The sequence below is a fragment of the Ptychodera flava genome, chromosome 5, assembly GCF_041260155.1.
Source record: "Ptychodera flava strain L36383 chromosome 5, AS_Pfla_20210202, whole genome shotgun sequence".
In the NCBI taxonomy this organism is placed as follows: Eukaryota; Metazoa; Hemichordata; class Enteropneusta; family Ptychoderidae; genus Ptychodera; species Ptychodera flava.
Window position 1 is genome coordinate 24,444,872 of NC_091932.1, and position 22,927 is coordinate 24,467,798.

Below are 22,927 nucleotides of genomic sequence, written 5' to 3' on the forward strand. Positions count from 1 at the left end.
TGTTCAGCGGTTTTTGACTTTTTGTCGTTTACGGAAAATGGACACTGTCAAACACCGGTTGAAGCTAACCCTATATCACAACTTCCAGATGTGATAATGACCTATGGTCATTATGTTAAAATACACCGCCAATGGCGCTTGGACATAATGACCGCCTAGTATTATCGGCGTTATCAACAACCACACTCACTGTGAATTAGACAGACCACGAAGTCAATGAGCAACATATAGGTGAAAGACTATTTTTCACATTGCGATTTTAAGCTCATTTTTATGAGAAAAGAGACATGTATATGTATATGGAGAAAAAGCAGAAGACATATTTGTAAATTGTTTGTTAAGTGACAATCATATATGCATCTCTTGAAATTTTGTGGTTATAAGGTATAACACTAGTGTAAGAATAATGAGGTTAGAATAAGTTAGTAAAGCTAAGTTGACAGTAATTAAGATTACAAAATTATACACTAAGCTGGGTAAATCTGATTGAAATAAATGTTGAAAAGTAGCAAAGTCATGGTCATCTTTTGTCTAATACCTTGTGTAAGTTCATGAACTTTACATAATATTGCTGTAGATTTGTTGCTAATGGGCAATAACTGTGTTTCAGATCATTTGAGAGCAATCCATCCATGACAGGTTTAAATTGTTATGATACTTCTATTTAAAGGAGAGAAACTTCTCAATAATTTTTTCCCTGTAATTTGCTGTGAGAACACATGGACAGATGCTCAGGACTCTATGCTGGTGCTACCTTGATAACTAACCTACAACTTGTAACGTCATTGTCTAACCTGTTCACCCCAATTTCCTGTAGACAGGTCCACACTCTCCATTGATAACAATGGGTTTGGGCCATACCATTGTAGTGAAAGACTGTAACATGTGAGGTTGTGGATACTTAATCTCTGGAATGTCAAAGTCTGTATATTGACTCAAGGATGTTTACTTAACAAATGCCTAGGGTCATCTCAAAAGTGAGAATCTAAACTATGAAATATGTTTTTTTTTAATGCTTTTGATGCCCAAAAGAGCATAGAAATCTCTTATACTTCGAATCAGCCATCCTGCATATTTCTAACATTCATCAAAACCTCATTTCTGTTCCACAACTCATTAAACAGTCCACAATGCAGGATTGGTGTACATTCCAAAACTACATATATGAAAGACCCCTAAAATCAATTAGTAAAAAAGGGGGGTTAGAAATTTCCCAAAACTATATAACCGCTGCTCCGTTTGGCTCCATTTTTCCGAATTGGAACCTTGGAACCAGTCTACGTATCAGCATCAAATATCAACGCAGTCTGTTCAGCAGTTTTTGACTTTTTGTCGTTTACGGAAATGGACGACATCAAACACCGGTTGAAACCGTCTCTATATCACAACTTCCAGTTGTGATAAAAAGGGGGTTAGAAATTTCCCAAAACTATCTAACCGCCGCTCCGTTTGGCTCCATTTTCGGAATTGGAACCTTGGAACCACTCTATGTATCGGTATCAAATATCAACGCAGTCTGTTCAGCATTTTTTGACTTTTTGTCGTTTACGGAAATGGACGACATCAACACCGGTTGAAACCACCTCTATATCACAACTTCCAGTTGTGATAAAAATTATTTGTTGGTTTTTATTGCATTAATTATCTGTGTTTCTATGCATTAAGGAATAGAAATACTTTCTTGTTTCTGGTGGTAAAAATCTGGTAGCACTGTGAAGTGTATATTACCACAGGTACAGAATATTTCTGAGGCATTCAGTCAGTGTTCACAGTATGACAACTAATTGTAAGCTACAAGCTTCTCATGTGGCAAATTTATGTAGCCTTCATTTAAGTCATGATGAAAATGTTTTGAGCCGAAAATAAGAATTGTCCATGCAGAAGGAAGCATTTAGTAGCATAGTTGCAGTGTAGATACAATTATTTGTGGTGTTCAAGGCCCTCATGTTGTGTCATAGTTGTGATTAAGCAGGCTCAATAGCATCTAGAGCAAAAGTATTTTTCTTGAGACAAAAAGCAGTGTTCATGCTAGTGCTCGCAACACTCGCAAAATGCGAATAAAACTCTCATTTGGTGAAAATTTTTTGAAAGTCATTAGCCACGCTTGCGAATTGAATTTTTTGCCCCAAAAATTGTTTGGACACATCGTCGGATCAATCACTCAACTACGATCGCCTCTGCACTATTACTTCGGGGTGGTGGAGGCGACCAGAATACTCTGTTCACCAGAATAGGAATATATGGGTGAGCAAATCCACAACCCCAAACTCATGGGCTAGCAGTTTTTACCTCCGGGCAAGTAATTTTTGGTACCTCTATTAGCTCGATGAGCTAGCGTAATGTAGGAGACAGCTGAGGAGAGTAGCAAAGTTGATCGGGAGCAAACGACATGTAGAAACACATTGGCTACAGCAAAATGAACAGTGACTGACGTTTCCGATCCTATGTAACTGACATAAAATTCCTTACCCAAATTCGATTTCAAAGAACGTATGCAATTCTGGGATGAAGAAGATGAATTTCTAAGAAATTACAGTTTGACTTTAATCTCGGAAAAAAGACAAACAATTCATACAATTTGACGTCAAGCTCATACGTAAAACATAGGGCCAATATCCCTGAAGCTACTATAGACAGGGATACAAAATTGAGTATTTCCTGACTGTATGAAATTATCTCACTAAGATCATCCTAGGGACCTGTATATCAAATATTAAAGCTGTCTGACCAGCGGTTTTGAAAAAACAAGCAACCTAACAGTCGACAGAGCTCCGCTGTGTTATGTAGAGAATAACTTTTTGTGACACGTGTTGATGACAAAGGTGGGTATCTTTGATAGCTCATTTCAGGATGGTCTGACCAAAAATGGCAAAATTAGCTGCAAAAATAGTCACAATTGAAGATTGCATCATAATTTCAATATATTACATTAAGATAAACCCTAGGAGCCTGTATATCAAATATCAAAGCTATCAGATGAGTAACATTTGAGAAACAAAGATTTTGACCAAAAATGGCAAAAAATGACCCAGAAATACAAAAATTGAAGATTTCATCAAATTTCAATATATTACACTAAGACAACCCCTAGGAACCTGTATACCAAATATCAAAGGCATCAGACAAGTAGTTTTTGTGAAACACATTTTTCGACCAAAAATGGCAAAAATTGCGCCAAAAATACAAAATTGCAGATTTCATCATATATTCAATATATCATATTTAGTTTATCTGTAGGAACCTGTATACCAAATATCAAAGCTGTCAGATGAGCAGTTTTGATGAAATAAATTTTTGACCAAAAATGACAAAAAATTCCTTAAAAATACAGATTTGCATATTTCATCACAATTTGAACAAATCTTAGTTGGGTTATCCTTAGGGACCTGCCTGACCAGCGGTTATGAAGAAGACGATTTTTTACCAAAAATGCCTTTTGTGCGCTTATTTGCATATTTTCAACAATATCAAAAATTAAAAAAAATAGTTTATCATAATCATATTTTGCACCTACACAACAAATATCAAATCAGTAAGTACTGCGGTTCTCAAGATATTTGAGTTGACGGACGCCTCACAAATGGACATACATACATACAGATTGACGACGGACACCAGACGGATACCCATCCCAATAGCTTCTATAGACTATAGTAGCTGAAAATCAACTGATGTTGGTGTAGTACATGTGTGCACTGTGATTAAGCCATAGCAGCACGCAAAAACACAGACCTTTCAATTTAGATAAAAATAAACAATATGGCAATGAAATTTGTTGTAGTCATGAGTGAAATTCCTTAAATAAAAAGATCATTCATTTGGATCATGCTGTGAAAGATGAAATCTCTCTTATCAAGAAAGAAAATAATCGTCAATCACAACATTGAGATAACCGGACTGGCATAGCACCTATGGCGGATATGACATCAAAAAGGACTCTTCTATTAGGGTAGAGGGACCGAGGATTAAAAATACCGCAAATAAATTTGGTTTTACTTGCAGTTCCGTCACTTGAACTTCCATTCTCCATCATTTTGTTATCCTCTACTGCTTTCTTTCATCAGTAAGGTAATCTTATCAAACGTAATGAGTTTGTAAACGTTCATGATATTTGCTCACCCCTTTCAACAAATAGTCCGCTCATCATGGCCGTCCATGCAACACATGCATGTAGGAATCAACCACCATTGCATCGGACACTGCGATCGCATGACATGCTATTTTGTGTGGGTTTTGTTGTTGTTGCTGTTGTTGTAATTTCATTTATTTCCACAATTATTATATGGGTATCAAGGAGCAGACTGCTTCCAATGCATAGGATTTATTGTGTTCACAGAAAAATTCACATGGAGCTCCCGTGGTTGTAGGAAAGCACAAAAGTATAGTATACTCATATCAGTCATATCATAAACGGTCATGCTCTACCCTAATAAAATTACTGATTCGTATCTTCAAAGACAAGGAGAAATTAGTCTGTGGTATTTTGCTATAGTTTTTGTTACACAAGTTTCGTAAATTTACGTAAACAATCTTCATGTCAGACGCAATTTTTCTCTCACATTTTGCAGCTGGAAAGCAGGCAGTGAAATCATAAGTAACAGGCAGGCCAGTTGAAATAGGCTGGGCTAGCAATTTTTTTGTCTTATAGCCCGGAAACTAGTGAGTTAGTGACTCAAAAATGATTTGCTCATGAAGTGTGTTTAGAAATATTCCAGTGACGTCCAACATTGTTTACTTTGAATAACATACATGTAGTCATATCAGTTGCACATCTTTGTGTTTTGAGTAAAATATTTGCGTGGCTAATCAATTTTTGCTGTGGCTAATGTTTTTTTGCTTGAATTAGCCACACCAGCAGACCATGGCTAATTTGAAAAAAAACCCTAGCGCGAACACTGGAAAAGGGTTGGGCCAATCCCTTCAAACAAAACACAATGATATCATTCATTTCCCACTATGAGACAGTAATCATTGTTTTAATGATTATGATACATTTTAGCCCAGAAATATTTTCATTTGATGTTTTGATATGCCTGATGATGTTCAGTTCTATATCATTTATTCAACAGGTGGAATCTGCAAAAATATTAAATCATTTAGGGTGACATCATTCCTTGTATAAGTTGTAGTAGTTTGAAATAAGTCAAATGGACAATTTTAATAGTTCTCCTACTTTTGAATTGTTGCTTTGATGTTAAGTGATCATGCAAAATTGTAGTTCACAAATTGATGATTTGAAAATGGATATGCTCACTGCAAGTACTGTTGACAATTTCCCTTTGCCATGACTCTTAATAAAATTAAATTTAAAGCTGACAGTCAAGCTAAATGCCATTTAAATTGGAAGGCACCAAGAAATTACCTTTTAACATAAGACTGTACCTATTTGACCACCCTAGGTGGTTTATTTTGAACCATAATTGTATATTTAAGGGTCTTCATGCATGACATCACATGGTGAGATGACCTACATATGACCTTTCAGAAAACCGCAGTTTTTCTCCTTTTCCCTTGTAGTATGACTCTGTTCGTGAAAGTTTCCTTTGAAATTATGGTTTTTACTATCAAACTGAGTAGCTGCAGGTCGAATGTTGATTCAAGCAAAGTTGGTAAAAAATTTGACAGACTCAAGTGGGACTCCCAGAGGCAAATCATAACCTCAGTTGTATTGTAGTATTGAACAGTAACAATGTTTGTTTAACATACCAGGGAATTTGTAACTTTGTAGAAAGGACAGTATACTGTTTCAATACATAGCAACTTTGTAGGAAGGAGCATAAACTGTTTCAGCATTTTACAACATGTAGTTTTCTGTTGAGGAGGCACTGTCTACAAGTTCAATAGCCACTAAAATAAGGCCTACACAGATTGAGATTGCGTCATGGTGACCCACAAAGATTATTTTAGAGGAGAGAGCAAAAATTGCATCAAATGTTGCAGGCTGGCTGAAACACTGCATTTTTCGATGACTATGATTTTTGACCTGGATCAAAGGTCATAAGGTCTTAAATGGGGTCCTTAAATAATAAGATTTAGTTCTTAAAACTTAAAACATAGGGCCAAAGTCCCTGAAGCTACTATAGACATGGATACAAAATTAAGTATTTCCTGACTGTATGAAATGATCTCACTAAGGTCATCATACGGACAAGTAAACTAAATATTAAAGCTGTCTGACCAGCGGTTTGAAAGAACAAGCAACTCAACAGTTGACAGAGCTCTGTTGAGTTATGTAGAGAATAACCTTTTGTGACACATGTATTGATGAAGAAGGTGGATATCTTTGATTAACATTGTGAGTTCTGTTTAATAAGTTGAGACTGTACATACTCAGAGAAAGCACACTGAAGAGACAAAGGTTTTAAACTTAAGAAGTTCAAGGTCATCAAAAGCATTATAAGGAATCATGTTACACTTTCATTGCACTGTTTACACAGATTGCATAATTGCTATAAATAGCACATGAGGAATCTTTATACAGCCCAGCTTTACCATAAAAACCCTATCACTTTGACCACTCTTTTAATTGACCACTCTATTTTTTCCTCAAAAAGTAATTTTATTTTATCCTTACCAAGTCAACCATAACCGAAATTATAACTTTCTCTATCTCTATCTCTATCTCTATTGACTATTTTGAGCAATTTCTTTTAGATAACATACAGGGCACAATAAATGACGGTTCAGAATATGTCAAAGTTGGGATTCAGGAAAGTTGCCTTTACAGGTTTTAATCCTCCAAGATGGTAAGCATTTCACTATGAACTGTCAAAAAAAGTTGAACTTTCTGATAATTCTACACTAAAATTATTTTGGCTTTGATGATTTCCTAATTAATTCAATTATTTAAAATCATATTAATTATTTTTTTCTGGGTGAATTGATAGGGTTTATACAGTACAAGAATTACATACAATGTAAGTCAAATTTTGACCAAAATGACAAAAAAATTCCTTAAAAATACAGATTTGCATATTTCATCACAATTTGAACAAATCTAAGTTGGGTTACCCCTAGGGACCTGTATACCAAATAACAAAGCTGTCTGACCAGCGGTTATGAAGAAGAAGATTTTTTACCAAAAACACCTTTTTTGGCATTAATTTGCCTATTTTCAACAATATCAAAAAATTAAAAAATTAGTTTCTCAAAATCGTATTTTTCATCTACACAACAAATATCAAATCAGTAAGTACTGCGGTTCTCAAGATATTTGAGTGGACGGACGCCTCACAAACGGACATACATACATACATACATACATACATACATACATACATACATACATACATACATACATACATACATACAGACTGACGACGGACGCCGGACGGATACCCATCCCAATAGCTTCTATAGACTATAGTCTATAGTAGCTAAAAAGGGCCCGTAGTTTATATATACAACCCTACAATACCCCTAGGCTTCTCTGAACAAGTTCCCCTTTCTGCATATGCCAGGGCCAGAAGGGTAATACGACCAGCCGCACGACTGAATATTAGTGGACACAAGGAAATTGCATACTTTAAATAGAGAGTCCACTCATACTATCACATAATTTAGGGGAGAACCATTTGATTTCTGGAGGGATATGGAGAATTTTGAGAAAAAAAAAAATTGTCACCAGGTGCAATAGAAGAAAAAAAAATTGATCCTGTCACGGCCTTAAAAAAAAAATTGTCATGAAAAAAAAAATTGTCACAATGCACCAGAAATGAGCAAAATTTGGAAACCTTATTCTCATGTATTCTTTGCCGGCGCGCTGCCATAGGCGGCGCAAATGTTTTTACCACAAGCAATTCTTATGTTTTTTCCCAGCACTTATGATATAAGCATGCACTACATACATGTGTAGGTCTACTTAACACCTCAGTGCACTCAATGTTTTCCTTCCCTTTTCTGACCCAAGAAATCATATTTCAGGATTTCTGTTGCAATATCTCAATGGCACAGGCACTAAACTTTAGGGGGGGGGCGTTACTCAAAATGTGGAGAGGAAGAAGGGGACAGGGTTACTCAATTTATTTTGTGCAAATACTCAATTTATTTTGTGCAAAATAAATTGAAACACATCTCAGATTGCACCATTGCACACATCCATTTCTCAAAATTTTCAATGTGAGGGGGGCACCCCCCTCTCGTGCTCTCCCCCTTGAGTCTTCTAACAGTTTTACTGGTAAAAGACAAATTAAAAATACCTCTCAGATTGCACCAGACTGCACCATTGCACACATCAATATCTTAAAAATTTCCATGCAAGATAGGGGAAAGCCCCGTAACACTTCCCCCTAAGCCTCTCGCGTGTTCTCCCCCTGTACTTTCAAATTCTGCCCGGTCAGATATCCTAGTGAAAACCCTGTCATAATACCCATCCAAATTAAACAATATACTATATAGTTACCGTAGATACTGGTTAAAGCGTGAGCTTTTATATCTTTATTTTATTGTGACTTTGAATTTCATTTTGATGGGTTCACCTTTTTTGAACCATCTTGAGATAATTACTGATGATAGTCTAGCAGAGTACATCAGGATTTGAAAGGTCTTTACTGTTGCTGTATTTTGTAAATTTTACAATTACATGTATTGGTATTTAACTTTTCCAAGTTGGGGGGGTTTCAGTCAAATTTCAGAGTTAGAGAGGGAGGGTACTCAAATTCATCATGGTTGGCGAGGGGGTCACTCGAAATTTTGGAGTTTCAGGCCGTAATAATGGCGGCTCCCTTATATACAACGCATTACAAACTGGATGACCAATAAAAAAATTGCACTGACTACTCCATTTGAAAAAAAAAATTGATGCAGGTCTGACAGGAAAAAAAAGTGCTCCCATACCCACTTCCTCCATACCCCCCCCAAAAAAAATCCAATGGTTCTCCCCTTCGTTAGAGCCCCGAAGAAATCACCATGTGTGTCTACTAATCTTCAGTCATCCCGAAACAGCTCAACTTTCCTCTACAAATTTCATGGTCAAGTTAAAAAAATAGGTGTAAAATCAGGATCTCAGCCATTGTTTTCTGATAATTTTGTACATTGACAGAATTATTGGCTGCACTGATACAGTGTACTTCTAGGTTGGTCCCCCCGTGAGGATATTCTGAATCATGGTTACTTGTCGAATAGGCGAGAAAAAATGCTAAAAGCATGATATTCATGTCTAGGGTAGCTATTAGTAGTAAACTTACTATTACCTTTAGTATTACAAGTATTAGGGGGATTATCGAGCAATCTAGCTGTAGCTCTATGGTGAAGGGGTCAGTGACAGTGTGCGAAATTAAGAGAAAATAGCTTCAGGTCATAAGGGCCTGCACCAAGCCAAAGCTTCAGGTCCTTACAGAAAACTGCTGGTCCTCAATAAATGTAGATGTTAACGACCATTAAAGTCAACTTCTCCACCAATACTATGCTTTTGAATGTTGTAATATTTAATTTTTCATGTCTTTTTATCAAAAGAGTCAGCGAGTATTCACTCCAAAAGACTATTGTTTACATAGCTTGCAGGATAGTGTAAATGATGATCATGAATCATTCATCTACATTATTTGCTATCTCAAAAAGATCACAGCCCTCAGGCTCATGCACTGACTACATGTGGATAATGAAAGCGAGACAGTTTGTCTCTCACGACTTTCTATTGGGGATAATGCTCTCTACATGGCTGTGTGCAATTGTACACTACACCAGGGCATGTGATATTGTGATTTGAAAATGGTTGGCAAGCTGAAAATCACTTCTGAAAATAGCAAATGCGAGTGGTAGAAGAGTGAGTGAATAGCTTAGTACCCTGAAAACAGTCATGAGTAAGGGGAGTGTATGAATATTTTTTTATGCAAACATTGATCTTTTTTATTGTTATGTAAAACATAAGGGAGAAAATACCTGGTATGTATTTTGATATGACGTATGGATTACTTTCAAAATTTTTCAAAAAATAAATATGCTTTAATGTGGCCTCTGTTGCATTCATGAAGAAACAGATGAAGTTGTACTTTTAATTAAAGGACAAGTATCGTAACTTTTTCTCGATTATAGAAATTGCAGACAACATGAATGGCACACGTCGCCACTCGCGGAAATGAATGCATATTTCTGATCGAAAAGTTTTGCCTGAGCGATTGCTGGGTCTCATCGCCCTTTGAAAGCTTAAAGTTATTAAAATGACTCTGAAAAGTTTGACAGACACTCGATACTGCTGAAAACCATCGACACGATCAGTTAATGATACCGTAAAATCTTAGAAGACTTTGCGACATTTAGGCCTACAGCCCAGGATGACGGTGAGTTTTGCATGCCAGTCGTAAAACGGTATACATCGAAACAATTTGAAGCCCTACTCTCGGCCTCTGAGAGTATAATACACGACGGATCGTGCAACTCGACAAAACTGTTATGATAAGGCCGCTCTGTTTTATAAAATGTATACTTGTTATCACGTCGATATATCGTGGTAACAGTCGGCCTTGTGAACTTTGGTTAAAGACCAACGAGCAAGCAAGATGTTCTAGCGGTCCACAAACAAACGCAGCGAAACGTGAACTTGATTGTCGACTGCAGGTAGCACAATTGGGCTGTCGTGTAACATCTAGTCCTTGTATCGGGCGTAGTTCAAAACCATAGAGGTAAAAAAATACCTCCATGTTCAAAACCAAATATGTTTAGTCAACAGCACTGCTCGTAGTAGGTTTTTGTCTTAAACTCTTCTATGAACCATTTATGTTTTGAACGCTTCAATGGAAAATCAAAGCAAAGAAAACGGAGTCAGTTTGATAAAATGAAGGGCTGTATTATGTACATATGTACATTTGTGTAAATTCCGAACACTTAAAATGTGGAACTAGTTAAGTGATACTGGGTGTTGTTGTCTTATGACACAGATTTGCTAACATTACCAGGGTTACACTCACTAGACGAGTATTATAATAATATTGTGTCGCATTGTTGCACCAAAACCAATCCATTCCATTGCTGGAATGTGCATGCACGGACGTAATTCATCCTGATTTGAATGTAATCAGCTGCACCATGCTATGCGCGTCGATCGGAGGGATTAGACTCTATATAAATGTAAAAAGTCGCAAGACAAAAAATTACTAAATTGCGACATTGTCAACCCCCGGTCTGCATAGAGATCGAATTCCCCACTACCAGGACACGAATTGCAATCAATATCCCCTGTTGCCCCGCACTCCCACGGTGGAAAACGTCAGGTGCATAACATTCAATTCTGAATCGCATGATTCAGAGTCAGTCATCATCTGCATCTGTTACAGGTCTTGACGGAGAAATTTTCATCATTTGTTCCAAATTTCAGGGACTGACATGTTGCTAAAAACTTTCGGCCCGACGAGAAATCTGTCGGTCTCGGACCGCCGGACCGACGTTAATTTCGCACACTGGTCAGTGAGTCTTGGCTCTTATACTGACCAGTAGTGGCTACAATGCTGATGGCCCTGCAGAGTTCCAAATAAGCGCATCGCACAGGGCACGGCATTTGATGTGAAATCCCACATATTTACTGAATTTAGTCGTACAGATTTATCACTACTGAAGACTTAACACTATTATACTACACTAACTTTGTCGTTAATGGTATGTGGAATTTATTCAAACACGTGATCGCGTTCCAAAAACCAAAACTCACCGACCGCCTCACCGTAGACCTACAATTTTGCAGCTAAAAGCAATCCAGCAATGCCCAACCCATGGAGGTAGGGAGAGACCTTTATGCCCTACCGTACTAAACGCTTTGCTTCGCCCGGGGCCTGGCCTCGGGTACTTATTTAGGCAAAGAGCATTGTAGTATAATTTAAATTATTATGAGTCTGGTTAGCTGCACACGTGTAGCTCTACGGTGAGGCGGTCGGTGATTTTTGGTGAGGTTGAGCGACCTCGCTCACTACTGCTGCAGCTGGTGAGGTATAAATTTGCTGCGAATCCGTAGCCTCTGCCACTCGGGTAGGTTGGTCATTGGAGTGGAACACGTCAAGGAGTGGCAGGGCTCGTTTTCGCAGCAAGGTATAACTTTGCACTGAAGCTGAGCTAGTCTGGTCATATGACATGAGCCAGAGGGAAAACTTGAGAAACGACCTTGTTACGTCATCTGTTCATACCTTTTTTAATGCTCCTCGACACTGTGTACAAAATACTTCTGAACGGATCAACATCATGGCCTTCAAGACTTAGTTTTCGTCGTTTTTCAAGCGGTCCGTTACCAGTACTGTCATCTCCCGTCGCCATTTTAGCTGCGGACACGTGATTCTGGAGAGGCAGGGTTGCTACAGAGCAGGGGTGAACATTTTGGTATAATGTGTTTAATGGATCTTGCTAAACATCAAAGCAAATAGATGAATACATGGAAAATAAATTATTTTATTAATTAATTAATTAATAGATTGATCGAATGGCTTAGTTACCTTTTTCCCTAAAGAGATTTTAAGACGTCTTGTAATTAATGACGTCAACGTCCTCTAAAAGCACTTGTCAACGTCAAACGAGGGCAAAATACGAGAGCCGCAGAGGGCCATCGTACCTTCGCAAAGTGCAGTGGTGAGAAACAGGCTTTTGGATTCATTGATAACAGTTGCCAACCAGTATTGTTCTTCGTAATTTTCTATAAAATAGTTATAGTCTATAATTGATATTTGACAATTGTCACACTTTTGACCTGCACCTTTTTGTTTTGGCTATACACTGGAACATCGGCGTATGGCTCGACGCTTTGAAGCCCCTGTAAGAACAACTTTTTGTTATCATTGGGGCTTGGCGAAGCGACGAGATAAGCGCTTGTGCACTCGATGACGACTGCCTGATAAGTGTCATATGGGACTGGTCAGTTTCTTCAGCCTGGGGGGGGGGGCGGTGGATTCATGGGGGGGTCACCCTGTTTTTGACTTTGGTGATAGGGGGGGTCACCATGTTTTTGAAATGCCCAATAGGGGGGTCAGTGTGTTTTTGAATTTTGACACAGGCTCATCATTGCCTAAAATGTTAGTGTCAGCCACAAATTTCATCATTCAGTTGTAAGCTTATTTTCGGCGCGCCCTTCGGGCGCGTAACTTTAATAATCAGTCACATTTTTCAGCACGCCCAACTTTAACATATCAAGCATACATACATCAGAGATATCTGTGTTCAATATTTTTCTGCGTGCTCTTCAAGCTCATTACTTTAGTATATTCACACATTTTTCAGCATGCCCTTCAGGTGCATGACTTTAATATACAAGGCATATATATCAGAGATATCAGGATGTTTCATATTTTTCGGCGCGCCCTTCGGGCGCCATACTTTAATAAATCAGAGATATCTTGATGGTTGCTGAGTGAAAGTGTACCATTATGAAATCTGCATTTCATATGAAAAGGATGACAAATTCCTGATACTTTTCTGTTCTCTCTATGAGAATTCAGTATGAGAAAGCAACATGCACAAATATTTCACAATATATATTTGATACAGTTACTTATTTTAGAGATAGAAAAATGACAAGACATCTTTCCTTCTCATCGATGCAATTATTTTCCTTTGTTTCACAGGTTTTCTGTAGAAAGATGCTTTTTTATGAACAAATAACAGTTAAAAGGCAGTTTTTGTCATTATTAGCTGTGCTTTTATGGTTTCAATGTTACAAGAAAAGGTCCTCTCAGACACTGTACACATCAGATTTGGCTAAAAAAGCTCTCTATGGCTCCTCAGGAGATTTAATTGGATGGTTGGCAAGTCTTAACACACCCATCAAAGTTTTTGATTCACTGCTTTTTCCTCTTTGATATTAATGATTGACATCCATTTCTCTACAACAGTTCAGGACATCTGGTTAAGCATAGAAAGAACTGACATCTGGTTAAGCATAGAAAGTGTGAAATACATTCACAGCTCATTGAAAATACAGCTCATTCAAAATGTACTGTATTCAAACTTTAAGATTGACACTTTGAAATTCCTATCTTACAACTGACATGTCATAAATTTCATTAAAACATAGAATGACTATTTAAAATATAAATATATGTAAAATGTAAAATATATATATATACGTGTATATATATATATACATATATATATATATATATATATATATATATATATATATATATATATATATATATATATATAAATTTATTCACCTTTGATTTTACTTATGTCCGCCCTTTTGTTTTAATTATGGAACGCCCCGGGGGGGTCACCCTGTTTTCAAATTTGGATAGGGGGGTCACCCTGTTTTCAAAATTTGGTATAGGGGGGTCAGCCACTTTTTGACGTCGGCAAAAAATAATCCACCGCCCCCCCCCCAGGCCGAAGAAACTGACCAGTCCCTAAGAATGCTTTTTCGAGTATTTGTTTTAAGCGAGCAACCATATTTTTAACGGGCGGAGAGGGGTGGTGTGGAAATGGGGGGGGGGGGGGAGTGACTTTTAAAAGAGTTTGTAGGGAGGTCAATTTTACAGTCAATGGTTTACGGGTCAAATTTTACAAGGTTTGTAGGCCTAAGGAGTTATGGCCAACAAACAACAGAATTGACCGAAAAGTATATAAAACAGAACAGAACATGATTTTATTCTGTCTGAACAACTGATAACAAGGAGAAAGGAGCACTTTTGTACACAAGAATAAAATTTCCAAGTCGACCAAGAGAAATAAGTGTCGTGGAAATGCACATGATATAACCATGGTGCTCAAAGGACCATATTCTGCCCCAGTAGACGTGGTTCTTTCTTGCCTATACTGACCTTAGGGTCAAGAAATTGGATGGCTTTGCATTACAAACAACAATACAACCATAAGCTTACACAAATTGATATGAACCTATTCACTAAAAAATAAAGCTTATTTTATATTTTACGCCTCGGGGACAGATAGCCTATTCGGACACTCAAATTTCTACAATTCTTTTCTGATCGGCCTCTTTCGGGGCTCATTTTAAAGCTCCCGAAAAGAAAGAAAAACTTTTACCGTCTAAGTTTTTCGAAAATCTGAAACTTTATTGTACCCAATAGAGTTAACACAGGGATTGAGGCCATTTTGAATTTCAAATATCGCAAAAAGTTGAGTACTTAGTATCGCTAACTTTGCAGGGTGACCCCTGATTTTTGTTGTTAATTTGGTAAGAGAATGGTTCAAAGTTTCATTTATGAAAGTTTGTGCAAAAGTTTAAGGCTTTCACTTTTGAAGCGAATACCACTAATATACATTTTCAATCTCATTTTCTGAAAATCATGGTTCCCCGAAGTCCTATTTCTGGGCCGTTACCCATGGTTCTTTGCACCATTGACCTGTTGGATGGTGTTAGCATTGAACAACGTCTTTAAATTATCACAACCATAGACAAATCTATAATAAATTCTCCATTAAAATTTGTTTCCTTATAGTTTAAATTTTAATTTCAGAGTATCATTGTTCCGTGAAGTCCATTTTTTGGACAATCATTAGATATGGTTCTTTCTAAAATTTAACCTCTAGAGTAAACAAATTTGAAAAGGAGATGTTTGTAGCAAAATATTTAAAAACAAAATCCTTGACCTGACATGCGATTATATGGAGCTCTTGTAACGCTGACTTTCGCTGTCTGGTCGCCAGAAATCACATATTTATCGCTCCCCACTTTGATTAGTCTCATGACATTTTCTTCATTGATTCTCATACTAAAATACTGTCGAACATAATCATTCATGCTTGCCGAGACTTAAAAGGATATCAAATAAAACTAACTGCAAATGTTAATATGATATCTCTACTTTATGTGTCTAGCTATGAATTGAGTCTTAACGCACAGGGTCAACGAGGTCCCACAAAGTTAACTGCAAATGTTAATATAATAGCTCTACTTTATGTGTCTAGCTATGAATTGAGTCTTAACGCACAGGGTCAACGAGGTCCCACAAAGTTATTCAAACGTCATTACTGAACAAATTAAGGTCAGACCGATGTTAGCCTGAAAGATCCGTCGCTCGACTGGAGGACGCTCTCTACGATCCCCCTCTTACAGCGCCCTCGAGCGACGAATCTTTTAGTCTAACTGATAAGACCTGCAGTTCAATCCTAAATTGGTTATATGCAAGATCGATTCAGCCTGGTCCTGTTTCGTCGCCTAACTAGGAGTATGAGTTTCAATACATTCGTTAGTGCAAGCTTGAGTGTCCCATTTTCATGCAAAATTTTCGTTCATCTTTCACTCAGTTAAAAGTAGGCTATCTGATGTGTAACTTTTCATTCTTAGCCAGAAGCGCCTAGCTTACATCCCACGTTTAGCCATTCCGTAAATAGTCAATTACACTTTTCATCTACCGTATTTTTTTCAGATCTACTCAGAATAATTTGGTGTTTTGACGGTCCTGAAGTTGAAAATTGGTATAGGCCAGGCAGATTTTGTTTGTGGCCAAGCTCTTTTACTGACTTTTGGTCAGGTTATAGTTGGACGAGTTGGGTCAGGCCTGCTTAGTAGTTTTGGTAGATCGAAAGAAATCTTGTACGAGTTGACTTCAAACCTCTTTTAAATATTGACTACATTGACTTTGGAAGGGACTGACCAGCGTACCCTGATAAATTAACATTTGTGCTGAAAGGGGACCAGAGGTAGTTGCAGAAATGGTGAATAAAGTTCACAAAAAATCGGACCGCCGAATATAGTGTGAATACTGTTTTGCTTTTTAGATATCATTTCCCTGGAACTGAATATTTCATACATTACTTAAGTAAAGTCGAGATAAAGGAGCCCCTTGACTGACTGTTGTTGTATTCAACGTGTTATTGGCAAAAGACTTTCGACGACAACGTCACAATTAGACGTTGTATTATCCTGTAGGTATGGCAAGGTTGGTGTCCATACTTGAGGTAGTATGCGCCTCGAAAGTGAAAGACTTAAACTTTTGCTCAAGGAATATTTTAATCATTGTCTTTCGAAATCAAGATAAAAATCAGGGGTTACCGTGCTAATTTTGGTACTGTTGAAACAAATTATTCAAGATTTACCGATATTTTGAAATTCAAAATCGCCGCCATCCCTGTGTTAACTCTATGGAGAAAAAAATTAAATTTTCGACCTTTGAAAAACCAAGCCGGTGAAAAGTTTTCTTACACCAAGAGCTTTAAAATGAACCCAACAAGGGGTGTAAAAGAAAAGGAATTGAAAAAGTTTGTGAGTCCGAATATCTGTCCTTAAGGCGCATTCTACCCTAAGAATGAGACTTGACAACCTTTTTATTATTGTTTTAGTTCAGTGTGTGTTACTTTTAGGCAGAAGGAAACTGTGCACGCGAGCTTTCTTTATCGTGAAATCCTCTCAGTCTGATATGGGGAGAAAATATTCATGTACTTCTGCTGTGCAAAATCATCTTTGCCTGTGGTGTAAGCTTCGAGTTTCGCCATTCGGTTGTTGTGAGCAGGCTTGACGACTGAAATTTCCCAGATGTATTGAGGGACACGAAACAAATGATTAAGATAGCAAACATCCTAAAGGCGGAAACTGCATGGCTCTGTAGTCATCATAGATGAATTGAAAACCAACTATGGATGATGCAGGTACAGACCGTTTACAGAGTATGTGTTCCTGCACTCAGCAAACTATACCTGCCCCGACAGTAATACCATCCTACTCCTATACAAAGATCACCTCCAAATCATTTTTAGTCCCTTGAGGGATCAGTATACAAGGTTTGAATGTATATGCATGGTACTTTGGTACACCCTGGAAAAGTACAGAGTCCGTGAAAAACTACGTAAACCCCTTTTTAGGTGTGTTGCTGTATCATAAGGCAAACGCAACCCTTAAGCGTTTTGTCTTCAAACAATTCAAGATTGCGACTGCATTAAGCGGGCGCCCTCTCTTGTTCGATATAAATGAACATCATGGCAATTTGTAGCTTTTTCCATTTTAATGACGTCATTATAAAAAAACTAAATGCCAAACAATATCCAAAGATCACGTACTAACTTGATCAGTTGCTTTCAGATGATGTGATATGTTATAGGTGCTTTAGACCAGTATCTAAATATAAGAATTATTGATTCACTATTTCGCCCCATGGATACATTATGAACCATTAGTCAAGACCCCTTTAATCTCAGTGTCGTTCATCATACTCTTTTGTCGTATACTTTGCTTGTGTGATAAACCCTAAAAGGCGTTTTTAGTGCTCATTTTTGTTCATCCCAATGAAATTAGTTTACCAGTTCAGAGTGAACGCATGGAAAATGTCATTTATAACATTGAGGTACTACAGTGATACCCTTTTGAACTCTTTTTGTTCATACAAATTGGCATCACATGAAGTGTGTCACACAGAGTCCTAAATCTATATATGAACTTGAGAGTCGCCTTTAGGTAGTATTACGCCATAGTTTGACTGGTTATGCTGACGCCTCATCCTTTTCCAGTTGGGAATCCATGGTTTGACAAATTTCTATTTACTCAGCCTGAGAGGCCGAGTAGTACTCCCTTGTCAATTACATGTTCAATAGATTTCAGTGGTAATTACATATTTGAAAAAGGCTGAGGTCTCTGGCAGAGTAATAAAGATATTCGATGTTTTATTATAGCAGCGGCTTCCTCCCTCAAGCCAACGCCTTGCACTGCACTGTGGGACACTGAGGGAAAGCGTTTAGGAGGATAATATTTGGACTCTCGATTTTCACCGACTCTTTTCTCATCTAACACTTGTTAGGGCTAATTTTAAAGCTCTCGGAGAAAGAAATATTTTACCTTCTTAGTTTTTTTCGAAAATCCAAAACTTACTTTTTCATGTAAGGTGGACACAGTAATGGCGGCCATTATGAATTTCAAATATTATTAAATGTTGGGTATTTCTTTCTCTACTTTGTAAACTTGCACGGTATGCCCGATTTTAATTGTCGACTTGGTAAAAGAATGGTTGAAAGTTTCATTTAGGAAATTTTGAGAAAAATTATATATGTCTTTCACTTTCGAGTTGTCCCTCTTGACCGCAAATTTAATATCAGTGATATTTTCAAGAAAAATCAATAGACCATTGTCCAAGTCGGCTAATCGTGTCATCATTTTCTTTGAAAAATTGAACTAGTTCGTATCGCCATTTCAAGATATCCATTGAAAACATGGGTATTCCTTTATGTTATCTACTGCAAATCATATTGCTATGCAACTATAGCTCGTTGAAGTCAGTATTAACTCTCGCATAGCCAATGCGACCACGATTTGGGGACTTTACAAGACGACAGGCATAGTTTAGGGTTTTGAATCGCTGTTGCCGTTTCCAGCATTCAATTTTGCTTTAGTGTTTTGACTTTAGGCCTAATATTTTATTGAAGAGTTTACTGCTTCACCAGCCGATGGAGTTTTGGTCTGAACGCACGCTGGTGGTAGCCTCTTATTTTGTATGAGCGGAATACTTAACCGATTTTCGCAGTATGTATAACAGTCTCGTTTGTGCGATCTATAATTAGAGCCCTGTGCGTTGTATTCTCTAAAGATTCTCACGTGCCTGCCGGTGAACGGTCTTGACGATCTGCATCAATGAGTACAAAATTCATAAGATCGATCGGCATTATGCATGTGACAAGGTGTCTTCAAAACTGTGTAACCGTAGTCAGGGACTTGTCTGTGTCTCGGAGTGAATACTTTGTTGTGAGTAAGAGGGAGGATGCATAAATGTTGGATTTTTTTCGAAAATGAAGTGATGAAAATACTATCAAAATATAATATAAATCATTGAAACAGGGCATATTATAACAAATGACAAGAACGTGAAAGAAAGAAAGCTTTAGAATCTGTCATTCCCGATTTTTATGTGAAGATTTAAAATGCATGGTACAATGCGAGTTGCAACACCGCTAGAAACAGAAATGTGACTTTGAAATGTGTATAAGTTCCACTTTTTTTAAAAATCACCGAGAAATTGTAAAGATGGTATCTGGAATAGGAAACAGTTGATTGCCGTGGAAAAAGTGACTTGTAAAAGTCCTTTACTTGAATATGATGTCACAGAATTGTGTATAGGTGTTGAGAAACTTAGAAAATGGTACTCGTCACTTGGAGTAACCCACCAGTCCACTGAAATGATCTGGAAAAATATTTATAAAATCACGAAAGAAACGAAATTACGGGAATTTCAATGGAAACTTTTCCAGAGATTATTGCCATGTAACAAGTATTTGTTTTATTGGAAGAAGAGAGATTCAGCCAATTGTGAGCGTTGTAATACACCTGATTCTCTTGAACATAAATACATACACTGTTCATTAGCTAAGGTAATTTGGGCTAAAGTCAAATGCATTATAGACGGGTATTTTGCAAAGATTTCGTTCTAACTTGACCATCATATCATTTTTAACTGTGTAACAAACAACGTTTTCTCAAAAAATGAGGAATTTACTGGTTTTGATTGGCAAATGGTGCATTCATAAGCATTGGCTAAGTGAAACAAAAGTGCCTGTAATTGCGCTGTTAAAATATGAGTTTTCCTTAAGATGCAAAATAGACAAGGAGATATGTAATAATCCGGAGCGACTAAGAATATTTGAACTCATAATATCCCTTATGCCAAAGTAATTGAATTGTCAGGTTTGTCAGTTTCCTCCTTGACTTTTGTGTAGATAAGTCAATGTAAAACATTTATGAGTTTTAATAATAAAAGAAAAAAAAACGTGTGACGCGTGTTCCCTATGTATATGTAAAACCCATCAAAAGAAGATAGGCAATCAGTCCGCACCTTTCACATTTTCATTATTTTGAAGTCGTCGCGATAAAATAAGAATCTATAACGTGGCACTCCCGTTGATTTTGAAAACGCTTGATTCTGTTTTATACAAAATCATCAGGTCTTTTACTAGAAACACTCACATGGGCCCCTACTTGCTTAAAACAAAACAAAATTGAAATAAAAAACAAAAACAAAACACACAGTCATGAGGGCTCTCCTGTAAATTAAATTTCCTGTCCAGCAGCCTCGGGTAAACGTTCTAGCACACAAATTCTACAGATTTCACTGCTGAAGCAATTTTGAAGCAGGCTTTGCAATTAAAACAAAACAAAAACAAATAACAAGGTTTAAATGTGAAGTCGATTATTTACAATCTAACATTAACGGATGACGTAACAGGTTTATCATTAATCGGAGACAAACTGTGCAATAACCCTTCTGACACATTAATACTTCATATGCACAAAACAAAAGGGACCATTCTCTCTGTTGGCTTTCTACTCTTTAAAATTATAAGTGTAATACGTGGGCGCCCTCAAGCGTTCGATATCAAGAAAACAGAAGGGATTTGTATTAAGGTAGTATGCACCTCGAAAGTGAAAGACTTAAACTTTTGCTCAAACTTCTCTCAAGAAATCTTTCAACAGTTCTCTTTTAAAATCAAGAATAAAAATCGGGGGTCACCGTGCAAATTTTGGTTCTAGAGAAACAAATAACCCAAGATTTACAGATATTTCAAATTCAAAATGGCCGCCATCCCTGTGTTAACTCTATGGAGAAAAATAAAAATTTTCGAATTTCGAAAAACTAAGCCGGTGAAAAGTTTTCTTTCACCAAGAGCTTTAAAATGAACCCCCACATGTGGTATATCAGATGAGAATTGTAAAAAGTTTGAGCGTCCGAATGTCTGTCCCCGAGGTGCGTTCTACCTAACGCAACTCCCCCTTCAACTATGATCACAGTGCTGCAATCTTGTTATAACAGTACGGAACTTTTCGACTCTAGTCAGACCCCGTTTTCCAGTGGGCCAACATGAGATGACATTTAGTCATTTTGCATGTAAAGAAAGAAGACATATCAAAAGAAGCAAAAGATTAAAAGAAAATATTTAATTCCTTCAGTCTATGACTGTGTCTTCTTTGATCCATGAGCCGTAATACACAGAAAAAAAAAGACCGGTCCCCCTTCGTCCCTTTTACCTTGCGTATTCCAAAATGTCGCGTAAAGATTAGCGTGATATCTTTGGAGTTTGCGTTCAATTACATATGCTGACTTAGAATTTTTCCGATTTCAAAAAAGTAATAACAATCATTTTCTGTTGGAATTTGCACTGCAAGCCTACCTATAACTTCTCTTTTCGGCGAACCTTCACGTGGATATTTTGTTCTTCCAAAGATGTTATTGATCAACCACATCAATGTACAACTTGAAAGATCTGAAAGTAAGTTTCTTATTACTGTAAGAATATACCACCTGAAAATATTTAATATTCAAGAAATGGTAATATCGCACCGAATATTATCTTCCAGACGGAAATGGTAACATGTTGGCCATAAACGTTTGTCTATGGGCAATTGCAAGGGCGAGGAAAGCAAAAATGACGAGCGGGTCAGTTCATCGACAGTATTAGATGCCCCTCGATGTCACTGTGCGGAGCATGCCTTTGATGGAAGATATTTTTTCATCGAACATTCCCAAGACAATGATGAACAATTTAAGATCAGCTGCAGCTGTTCTGAATAATTGTGAAACTAATGTAGACAAATATAGAGCTATTACAGTCAGGGACCTTCAAAAGTAACTGAAAGAATGGAGTATTCAGATTGCTTATCATCGTCGGAAATTCAAATTTCTTGGAAAGCTATAACCACAGTTTTTTAATTGCTTTTCATGTGATAAAGAATGACTGAAATAATAATCTCGATTTCTAGGGCCGAATATGGTTTGCTGTACTGTAACAACTTTAAACACATTTTCCCCCACACTCTGTGCGACTATGATCCGATATCAAAATGGATTGTGTATCAGAAATTAAGTGCGTTTGTAAATTACAAATGTTCACGCGCTTTTGTAACAGACTGCCTTGCTATTGTTACATTTATAAAGTAGACTGTTCCTCATAGCGAAGTATCATTGATGGACGACGTATGCATATATATTTTGGAAGAAGAATAAATTATGAAAATATTGCCGGCTAATATAGAATATATAGAATATAAATTCATCTAGACAATTGAGTTGAGATTTTCCCAAAA

General features: G+C 37.2%; 2 protein-coding genes across 3 annotated transcripts in view; one reads left to right on the forward strand and one right to left on the reverse strand.

Annotated features, from left to right (window-relative positions):
* LOC139133344 (NLR family CARD domain-containing protein 4-like) overlaps positions 1-22,927 on the forward strand; it is a 543,607-nt gene that overhangs the window by 95,321 nt on the left and 425,359 nt on the right. The gene's annotated exons all lie outside the window — the stretch shown is intronic.
* The window catches only part of LOC139133341 (NLR family CARD domain-containing protein 4-like), an 87,212-nt gene that overhangs the window by 11,198 nt on the left and 53,087 nt on the right, over positions 1-22,927 (reverse strand). The window contains exon 1 of one of the 2 annotated variants that reach the window (XM_070699886.1): positions 12,111-12,239. The exons of the other annotated variant lie outside the window; for it this stretch is intronic. Within the exon in view, the coding sequence (XP_070555987.1) occupies positions 12,111-12,237 (127 nt within the window). The 5' untranslated portion in view covers positions 12,238-12,239. Of the gene's footprint in view, positions 1-12,110; positions 12,240-22,927 lie in introns of those variants that run through there. 2 annotated transcript variants of the gene reach the window in all.